Below are 11,460 nucleotides of genomic sequence, written 5' to 3' on the forward strand. Positions count from 1 at the left end.
GAGGATTTGAGTTATTTTGGTTTTTAGAGAGATGAGGGAGAGGATAATTATGAGATGAGAGAGAAGTGAGTGGAAAAAGAAGGGTTATATAGTGTAATTATGGGGTGGATTAGGGATGGTAGTGAGGGAAAGTGATTAATTAGCTTCAATCCCTTCCATTTAGCATTAATCCCTTCCTTTTCCCCTTCAATCTCAACCCTCCATCCTATCTTTTCAATGGCCCTTAAGAGGACTCATGGACTCAATGACTTTGGGTGGACTCACTTGATCATTCCTCTCTCTCTCTCTCTCTCTCTATATATATATATATATATATATATATATATATATATATATATATATATTACTTATCTTTCATAAAAAAGAAAAAAATTAAGAGGAAGAGAAAGTTTCTATTTGAACTGAAATGTGGAGGAAGACGAATTTTTTTTGATCTGCAATCTCTTCAATTAGCCATTATCAGATGGAGCAAAAGGAGAATTCACTATGGGCTAAGACGGAGCCCATTAAACGGACCCAATAATATTTACTTAGCTAACATAAGTAATCTTAATCATGCTCTATAATTATTTTTTATTAATTTCATTATCATTTTACTCAAAAATGTACAATTGAGAGACAGTTTCTTGAGAGACGTATAATCTTTTGCTCAATTTAAGATCAATGATTTACTGAAAACACATTAAAAAATTAAAACACTTCTTATTAATACATTAAAACACCTTTTAATGAAAACACCATCAAACTTTATTTTAATTTGTATTTAATTATTTTCGATTATCCTATGAATAAGACTAATTATAAAAATATTCGTTGAGTTTTTTAACTTTATTATTAACATTTTTAAAAAAAATTAACGTATTCAACAAATAAAATGCAAGTATCATCCTCTTACAAAATGAATAAACACAACCCGTGATTTTTCACGGGTCTAACACTAGTTGTTATTTTATTATTTTAAGATGAGAAAAAGACAGAATTCAATTTGATTTTTTGGGTAGTTAAAAAAATTTAATGAAAGGGTTTTCCAAATATAAAATTTTATATATGTTAACCGTGTCCAAATATGAAATTCGGATACGTTGACCGTGTCCAAAAGTTACCGTATCCACTAATTAACCGTGTCCTCGTATCCGTGATTTTATGACTTCAAGTGTCCAACACAAGGATTCGTATCCGTATCTGTACGCCGTACCCGAGTCCGAGCACCATAGGTGGTATAATCCATGAATTGTAAATATTGTTAGGGGTTGAGAGAGCAAGGGTTCCAATGATTTCTGTTTGCTGCTTTAAAGGTTGCATATATAAATTGCCAGAAAAAGGAGTAGCATATTTCCTCCAGCACAAATTCTCATTATAGACGGACACTATCCGTCTATACGTATAGACGGATACCATTTTCCCTCACAAAATACCCATTTGTCATAAAGTGGGAAGCACATGGGGGTGCCCCACCTTGTCCCTCCTACCAATTTTATTAGAGGTCTTTACCCGTCTGTTCACCCCACCCGTCTATACCAAGACCTATTGTCCCTCCAGCTCAACTGTGCGAAACATGTACCCTGTGACCGACCACTAACAAAATTTTGAAAAAAAACATATCATGGCAAACACGGTCACTAAAAAATTCCATTACCTCATTCTCAAAAATTTACACCCCCGCACAAGAAGGGGGTATAACATCTCATCTAACTAGATAACATTCCAATTCCGAGCTGATTTTTCCGCCTGCTATATGCTTATGAATACTCCCATCTCAACAAAAATTTAGAAGAACACCGCAACTTCCTTTCCGTTCATTTCCATAACATGATCACTCGCATCCGTAAGTGCACTCTGCATACGATCAAACCATGATAAAATGAATATTGTACAAAGATGCGAAAGAATATAATGGAATTCTCGGTTCTGAAAATACAGTTACCTGTCCAAGTTTTGTAATAAAGTTGCTTGAAAGGTTAATTGACGTAAGCGCAACATCTTCGTTAGCTTTCAGTGCTTGTGCTATTGCAAACGCCCCAGTATCCTGTCGAGAAATTCCATGTTAATCACAAGGTAAGTAAAAGTTCGAAGAAAAAAAGAAAAGAAGCTGAATTCCATACTCTTATTTCGTTAAAGCCCAAATCTACCGACGTCAAGGCCTCGTTCACCACTTTCAGGCTCTGGGCTAGACAAACGGCACCCTGTATCCAAAAGATTATGGAAACATAGAAAAGAACAAAAACCCATCAAATGAGAGCAAGTCTATCAAACCATTAATCCAAATTAAAAATGGTTAATTTAACATACATCATCCCCTCCCATATACCCCATTACCCCAAATAAAAAATGGTTAATTTAACATACATCGTCCATCAAACCATTTGCACGCAAGTCGAGTGTAGATATGGTGGTATTGTACTTTATCATGTCGGCAATGAACTCTGCTCCTTGTCGTCCAATCTGGAAGATGTAATGTCAAAATATCGTCAGCAATCATTTCAACACGTAAATCTATTATGGACATCATAAGTTCAACGTGATAACCTGACACCATCCAAGCTTCAGGGTTTTCACATTTCCATGAAACTTGAGAACCTCGGATATGGCCTTAGCTCCATCAGGTCCAAAAGGATTATAGGCAATCTCCAACTAAGAGGTAATATGCAATGAGTATTTTTTCTAAAAGAAGTGTCCCGAGTCCAAAGATTAAAGGAGAAGGTGAAGGGACTTACGGTTGTGATGACATTATTGTCTTTCAAGATCTCGGCAATGCAAGTGATACCTCTAGCATGTATGTTATTGCCTCCCTGATTTCCAAGAAATTCACACCTTGACCTTTAGCCATGACTTCGAGATTAAGATAGAAGAAAAAAAAATATACTTGTGCCCCCAACAAAATTCAAAAAGTTCCATTCCATAAGGAAAATGATACATAATGATAGAAAATTATATTTTTATTGTTGTTAAATAATCGAATCCTCCACAACCGAATTTAGGAAATCAACATTCAGTATTGGCCATCTCATTGATCTCAAGAAAAAACACTGAACTTATTTTTGGACTTATCTTGTGATTCAGAAACAACCATACTAGCGCTTATGTTCTCTTACCAAGTCAATGGTAGTAATTGAGCGATTTTGCTTAAGTGCATCAGCAATTTTTTCCGCCCCCTGAGACATTATATAAAAAGTTAAAGGTGGCGACTTATATTGAGGAAATAAATTTTAGGTTCAAATATTCAAAAGCTAATCCACAAAGCCATGAGGCAAAAGAAAATCAATTTAAGCAATGATGGAACACATTGTCTCTTCAATTGGTAAGCAAAAATATATCAGCAACAGTACTCAACCATGTCAAGGAATCGATGTATATCACCAAACAAGAAGCGGTAAGAATCTACTCTTACTTCAGATGACTAAATAAACATGACAATAATAAATAATCGAAAAACAGATTCTGTCGTGAGTCCTGAAGAAATCAAGAAGACGAGCACCTATGATAGAGCAAGGTGTTCGAAAGCCAAGAAGTACATTTAGGGCTTGTTTGGATTGAGGGATCTGGAGGGAAAGGAAGGGGAGGGGGAAGCAAGGGACATAAAATCCCTTGTTTGGTTAGCAAATGAGGGTGGGGGGAATATTCAAACACCCATACTCCTTTCATCCTCCCCTTTGCTCACCTCCGTTTCCTTTCCCCCTCCCCTCTGTTTCCTCCTCCCCTTTGCTCACCTCCGATTCCATTCCCCCTATTTCCCTTCCCTCCCTTTCCCTCCTATTTTGCTATCCAAACAAGTCCTCTAGGGTGTCTTTGGGTAGCAAAAGTGAAGGGAAAGGGAGGGAAGGGGAGGGCAGGGAAGGGGGAATGGAAGAAGAGAGTTTTCCCTCCAAATTTCTCCTTTTTTGTAGGGATTTTGATTAGGCTTGGAGGAGGGAAAATGGATCCCTCCATATCCTTCCCCATCCATTTCTCTCGTATCCCATTTGTTATCCAAACAAGGGATTTCATATCCCTGCATCCCCCTCCCCTCCCTTTCCCTCCCAAATCCCTCATCCAATAAGTTATTTTAAGCATTAATTATCGATCAAAGGCAGGCTGCCACACAAAGTAAAGTCTCTATGGCGCAGAAGATAGTGCTGCCAGATAATATATGAGAAACATTTGGTACATGGCTATAACAAGCAACAAAAACAGCCTTAATTCTTTAGTTGTAAATGTAAATGGGGAGCAAAGACTCAAGGAGTTGGAAAGAAGAGAGGTTAACTGGCATTCCTTATTCCAAAGGGAATATATTTTGTCCAAGAAAGGGATTTGGTTTTCCATTAATATTCTCCCCATTTTTACTTTCATACAAACCAATGAAAGAATACCGAAAATCATTTCTCTCAAACCAAACAATGGGTTGAGAATGTTTTACCTCATCTCCAATGTCATTCATGTAAACATTCAACCATAACAAGCTCTTTGTCTTTTTCACGTACTCTGCAATATGAAAGGCCCCTCTTGAGCCAATTTCATTGTTGCTGATATCCAATAGTGTCATTCTTCCTAGAAGCAAGTCATACAATTCACAGTTAGTGGCTAATTTAGTTTGTGGAACAAATCCTCTTTAACAGTTTAAAAAAAAGTCCAGAATCATATAGAGTGCTTGGCAACAGGGGAGCAGCTGCCAAGTAACTTAAACTCATTTGCAAGTGTCGTATGAGGTAATATGTCCCAAATGTGAGACTTTACTATTAATAAAACAACTACCACCCTTCTTCATGTTCTTGTGTAAATTGGAGTGACCAAAGAGTTAAATCCATGTCAGGATTTCAAGTTGCCAGCACAGCTACTCGAGCGAGAATGAAGACGTAACATAATATATAGGCCATTTCACTCTCAGCATATATTGATATACAAATACATTGGACCTAACTTACAAAAGAATACGGAGTATAATATTTTCATGTGTATAAACTAGAAACAATTAAGCAGACAAGTGAAATCACATAAAGAAAAAGACCTTTTTTTTTGGGGAAGGGGAGACGGACAGAAATTAGATTTTATAAACAATATGAAAAAAATCATCATTATGTCACCTTTACGAGCTGATAAGCCTAACATCAAAGACCGGACTCCTTCATTTCCCATAGCATTTCCATGCAAGTGAAGTTCCTGAGACCAAATAAATTAATAATCTCTTAGCTTTCAATTGACAGGGATGTCAATATTGAATTATAGATGATATAAACTTCTATATTGAGTAAACTAAGTCAGTATACATTGAGAATCCAGAAACTACTGAGGTTCATAGGCAGCTCATTCGTTTAATAGCTTGCCCTTTTTCTCATGGTGGTAGAGTTAAAACCTCACGTCCCACAAGAGAGAGAGAGAGAGAGAGAGAGAGAGAGAGAGAGAGAGAGAGAGACTCCTTATCATCCCCCCCCCCCCCTTTTTGCTGCCTGCTTAGCTATCTATTTTGGGAGAGAAATCACAAAATGTCATACATAGAATCTCTAATTTAACTTTTAAGGGAAAACTTACGCTTACAGACTTGTTCCCCTCAAGCCCCTTAGCCAACGCAGCAACTCCTAAAGCACCACCATAATTCCCACTACATCATCAATAGATTGCCATAAACGTCAGCAACTATCACACAAAACAAGTAGCTAAGAGAGTTTTTATTTTCTATTTATTTTTTTGAGCGAGGGGATAGCAAAGATAAACTTATTGGTTCACAGTTGGCAATCAGCTAATCCATACAGCAGAGGTTCTAATTTTCTTTAACTCACTTGAGATGTAAAGCTCGAATGGTGCTATTCTCCAGTAGTGCTCCGGAAATACTTGCAAAACCCTACCTCCATTTTCAAAATAGAAAGCACAGAACAATTTCTCAAGCTTCAGGAGCCTTTAACTACAAGATGAAATTTAATAATGGTGAAAGTAGCATACAGAATAATCAATGGTGTTGTTATTTAGCTCAATAGCAGTCAAATTTGAATTTTTCCTTAGCAACTCTGCAATAGCCTTCGCACCCTGCAAGGAATAGACGACTCAGAAGGCGTAATAACAAAGCTATAAGCTACTGGCTATAAACTATGAGGAAACCATGGAAAGGCAATAACTACTCCAATGTTCGAAAGGGGATGTAAGCTGATTCTTTACACTCCAGGACACAATTTTTTAGGACTAGAGAGTGGGTGCAGTTGTGCAAGTGGATGGAAAAAGGTCCCTTGCTTAAACTCAATTGTTGCCAAACATAGAGATATAGAGAACCTTAGAAGAGCAAAAATGTTTATAAAGAACACAATGGGAACAAGGGAATATAATTTCATTTTTTGCCAAGTCTCCAAGAGCCGGAATAGCCAGGTTGAGATTTTGGAGCAAAATTCATCGAGCTTTAAAATATAGTTCTGACTTCTGGGCCTCACTAGAGCCTCCAAACATGAGAGACAAATAGCTCATATGAATGTACGAATGAACAAAACACAAAGGCTTGTAAAGCAAGTTAGACAAAGAGATTCAGCATTGGAGAAAACAGACCTCATCTCCCAACCCAGTACTGTTCAATTGCAGCTTCTGGAGACCAGTATTACTAACTAGTATTTCGCACAAGCACTGTAATGAAGGAGAAATAAGGATGATTAGAGTTATTAACAAGTCTAGCATGTGCATATTAAAAGTTGAATCTTTTCTGTTATCGGATACAATGAAATGGGTTGGTATTGGTTAAAACTCAATACAAATGCAGAACCATAAACATCACACTCTTGGATTATGCAGGGACTTTTGGATTATGGGAAACAAGGAAATGATTTCGATTGAAGGTGGAGATGAAGAAACTCCATTCTTGCAAAGTACAATCTTAAACCGGTCAAGCACCAGAAAAGTACAAAACCCAACAGCTTCTAAGTGTTGTCCAGAAAAAGAGGCATTTGAGAGGAAGATACAGTATATTAAAATGCTGGCCATCAAACATCAAAAGAAGCTATCTACAACAGTTCTATTACAAGAACCTGAACCTAATAAGACCACTACAGTCTACACAGCAGACAACAGTTCACGATTAGAGTAGATTTTAAAGATATAATATTAGTGAAAGCACAGCCAATTAAATAAATCATTACTCATGAATCATGACCAAAGTTAATGACAACATCAGCTCTCCTTATAATCACTTGATCTTTTTCTGAAGTAATGCTAGCTTTACAGTAAGCGCCACACTAGCAAACAAACCAAATGCAGTGGCTTAATCAGTAAATTGTTGAAGCAAAAATAGGTGAAGTGAAACCCCAACTGCTAAGCCTTTCAATATCATTACATTCAGCTATAAACCAACTTGACAGTCAGTCACAACATGACTAGCAAGAATTCTATTATATGCAAACAATGAGGTTTGCTCTTTGCAAACAATATCCTTTACAGTTTCACCTCACTAGATCTTGGTGTTCTAGCATTGTCCCATTCTAAGATTTGAACTTTTATTTCAGCTTTGCACGAGTGTAATTTTAGAAGGCAAACCTTTGCTCCTTCATCTCCAATGGGATTTCCAGAAAGATTTAATGTCTTCAAGAAGAAATTTGATTGAAGAATGCCGTCAAAAGCTTTCAAGCCAGCTGCCGTTATTCCATTAGCAGAAAAATCCACTTCTTCTACAGCCTAAGTCACAATATGCTTGGAGTTATCAGTGGTGTGTGTGTATATATTATATATATGGTAACAAACAAAAATTTAAGATAAAGGGAATCAGCGGAATCACAATTGATGGCATATATCATAATTAAAGGACTTTAGGCATATTCTGTAGAAAAACAACCAGCACCATAAGCTACATAGCAAAAAGATGAGTCCTCTAAACTGTTTAACCTTGTTGTATGCCAAGCTCTCTGCAAGAAAAATCAGACCATCATCACCGAAGTTACGACCTGCAAAAATAAGAACGATTATCAATATGCTTAGTTGTTTACAGATCAAAGAGGCTTGAGAACAAAAACTTTTGCGCAATCACGCAATAGAACCCAAAAAACCGATCCTTGGATGGTGCTAGAACATAGCATTATAATATGCATTTCCATGAACAAAAAAAGAGAGATCGTACGCGCTTAAAAGCATAATTTCGTCACCTGACATGTCCACTATTCTGAATGACCTCAGTTCTCTAGCAAAGTCATCAAGTTTCAACTTTGAATCTCTCTCAATCGTCTGGCTTAGATTTTTAAACAAGTTACTGCCGGGAGCAAATGACCACTTCGTCGCAGGGGTAGAAGGTTTATTTTCTGAAGTAGTAAACTTTTGGGGCTTCGGCAAAAGGACTTTACCAACCAGCTTCCATAGAACTGTAAGCTGAAAGAAAAAAATTAGAGAACTCATTTGAAGCTTTAACTGTGTGACAAGAACCAACGTCCATGAATACCAAAGCTTTTGCAAATGTATGTGGACTACGTGCCACTAAAGTGAAAATAAGCATCACTGAGGTCTAAGTGCCGTCTAACTATCTCATAAATATTGTGCATCACTTTTAGCTATAAGGGAATTGAGAGGTACTGATAGAGACAATTTATGTTCAGCCATTACGATCAGTCGATCACAAAAATGCTTTTTTACTTAGATAGTTGATTGTTTTACCAGTCACAGTGTCACACCTTAACCACCACTTCAAGGTCCAACACACCACAAGCCAAACAAAAGATGGAACAGGGTGTAAGGAACCTGAATACACCCTCACTAATGATGATAAATAATGCGAATGCAGAAATAAGTTTGACTCCTCCCAAACTTATGGTCTATCATTCTAATCAAAAGGAAAACTGGAGAAGGATAAAAGGTATTCCTTTCAAACAGGAGTTATTAACTATATAGAAAATCTTGAAAAAGCACTATTGGTGTGAGATTAAAATCAAAGCTCAAATTTGGAACCCTGTTAAATACCTCCTCAAAGCTAGTATCTATGATAGATCATCAGCACGTCAAGAGAAACTTAAACGAAAACCCTGAGTGGGAATTGGCACTAAGCTTCTCTCATACGAGGTTTATAGGCAACAAATGGAATAAGGAGCAAAAACTGCAATATTATAAACCGTATTCAGCAAACATTTGATACAACTAGTATGCCCTAGTTGTATCTATGAGCACATAACTTGCTTTGAACAAGCAACAAAGTGTGTATAAAAAAAAATGGTACAGACTTTGGACAGAGTCTGAGACTACTCTTAAGAGTCGAAATAGGTTTAAGCAATAGGGGAAATAATCATCCACTCTTTTAAAAGGGTAACAACTTCCTTGTGTGATACAACTACGCTGGTTGTGTATATCTCTACCTCCCCGAAATCTTCCTCAAACATATTCACTTCAATTCATATACAACAACAACAACAAATTCCGATTCATGTCCATAAAATGTGACTTAAGTTTTTATGCTGGCTGCCACAGACCTACCGCAACCCTCCTCCTTTATCCGGGCTTGGGACCGGCAGTGAATGCCAGAAAACACTCACAGGCGGAGTTATTCACTTCAATTCATATCAAACAATGTTTTCAATGCCAACAACCAATTCTAATATCATCATTTTCACAAATCACAATTAATAATAATAATAATAAGAAGAAGAAGAATCACCGAAAGAGAGGGCGAGGAATACTCCTGCAGGCGCAACAGCAGTGGCAAATTCCTTAACAGGGCCAATAGGAAGCGGGTTTTGGGCCTGAGACTCACGGTAGGCTCTGCGGCTTCGACCCGACGACCCGGAGGCGGCTCTGACGGAGGTGTATCTTAAACGTCCTCCAATTGCAGCCGTTGGAAAAACCAAATTCCGGCGCAAAGAGTGGTGGATACCTCGAAATGTGTGCCGTGTAGAATGCAATGAGATAGAAATTGCTGTGGTTGAAGAAGATGAAGATGACGTTGAAGATGAACTCATCTTGTTTAACAGCACTTTGTTTTAGTAGAATTGTGTTGAAAGATTAGTGTAATTTTGGAGTGTTGAATTAATTGAAAATTGTGTTGAAGGAAGGAAGGAAGGATAGACCGGCGCATAGAAGCATAGAAACTAGAGAGGAAGAGCCTAGACTGCCGGCTTTTTGTTTTGGGTTGCCAAAAGGCTATCACCCACTTAGAATGTCCAACTCCGACTCCCTATAATTGGGCATCTAGATATGCATACACAAATTCTCATGTGCGATCAGGAGAAAGTGACCACTTTTTAATAAATACTCGGTAGTTATTATTTTTGGTTAAATAGTGACTATCTTTCATGACTATAAAATGACCGTTTTTTCCAAAGTGATCACTTTTTACAAATAAAAAAAAACCAAAAAACTTGCATAAGAGAATTATTGATATGGATAAGGCACGGCTCAATCCACAGTTGTCGCTGCCCAATAATAGTATGTGTGTCAGCTTCCTAGTCGATATAACATAAAGCATCAGCAATTTGGTGATGACATGACTGTTATCATTGCCAATATCTGATTTTACCTTTTGATTTACTAGCTATTTGTTCAGTTAGATTACTTAATTTTTTTAATAAGTCAAATTTCTCTCAAACAAGTTAGTTTACCCTACATTACTTACACTTTAGTTAACTTAGTCATTCTAAATGGGTTCGGCTCTTATACTTTCACTATATTACGGTTTAAGTAGCCTTGTCGAATAAGTGAATATAACACGACTTTAAACCCTTCAGAGGTGACTCTCTCTCTCTCTCTCTCTCTCTCTCTCTCTCTCTCTCTCTCTCTCTCTCTCTCTCTCTCTCTCTCTCTCTATCTATCTAACCCTTCTCTCTAAAACAAAAAAAACATAAAATGACCTTCTATTTGTCCCGCCGCCTCCATCTTCCACACATAGCCCACCCTTCTTTTCCTACCTAATCGCCGGAGATGGGTTCATTTCATGGCCTATCTCCGGCGATCGTCACCTCTCAAGTCTTTTTTGTCCCTTTCTATTTTGACCTCACTCCTTTGACGGATTTATAATTGGCGTACCGCGTTACTTTATCGTATGTTTGTTTGGCTGCGACGGTGGTTGCCTCGGCGAGCCTCTTTCTTCCAGTCCCTCCGTCTCCTCGTCCTGTCACTGAAGGTCCTGCATGCAACCCAGGGGTGTTCCCCCATTTTACTGGTATGGCTCTTTTTTCTGTTTTAGGCTGTGTCGATGAGCATAGCTCATCTGGTTGCGTCGCTATTGTTCTCTGTGGTGGTGGTCTGGGGCTGATATGGTGATCCCCCATTTTTCCCCATCTATCGGTCCCTTTCCTGTGTCACTAGTGTCCTTCAGTGTCGTCGCATTTGTTTTTTGTGGTTGTGGTCTTGGACTAGTATGGTGATTCGCCAATTTCCCCCATATATCGATCTTTTTTCTGTCTCACCGGTGTCCTCTTAGCTAGTCTTGTTGCATGTAAGGTGGTGGCTCCGGGAGGTTTCGTTTAGTGAAATGGGTATCTTTTGTTGAATTTTCTGATGTGTGATGTGCCAGATGGGGATTGCGTGAAATGTCTGTTGTGTCCG

General features: G+C 37.9%; 1 protein-coding gene across 1 annotated transcript; it reads right to left on the reverse strand.

Moving 5' to 3' along the window:
- Nucleotides 1-1,599: 1,599 nt before the first annotated feature.
- Nucleotides 1,600-10,065, reverse strand: LOC141653147 (uncharacterized). The gene is made up of 17 exons (XM_074460814.1): nt 9,575-10,065; nt 8,082-8,294; nt 7,825-7,883; nt 7,480-7,617; nt 6,502-6,576; nt 5,911-5,994; nt 5,751-5,812; nt 5,503-5,572; nt 5,058-5,133; nt 4,394-4,524; nt 3,093-3,152; nt 2,715-2,789; nt 2,527-2,631; nt 2,347-2,442; nt 2,103-2,183; nt 1,925-2,026; nt 1,600-1,836 (listed from the first exon to the last, which is right to left on the reverse strand). Exons 1-17 carry the CDS (start codon nt 9,873-9,875, stop codon nt 1,768-1,770), a joined length of 1,797 nt encoding a protein of 598 aa, XP_074316915.1. The 5' UTR covers nt 9,876-10,065; the 3' UTR covers nt 1,600-1,767.
- Nucleotides 10,066-11,460: the final 1,395 nt, after the last annotated feature.

Source organism: Silene latifolia, chromosome 4 (assembly GCF_048544455.1).
Source record: "Silene latifolia isolate original U9 population chromosome 4, ASM4854445v1, whole genome shotgun sequence".
Taxonomy (NCBI): Eukaryota; Viridiplantae; Streptophyta; class Magnoliopsida; order Caryophyllales; family Caryophyllaceae; genus Silene; species Silene latifolia.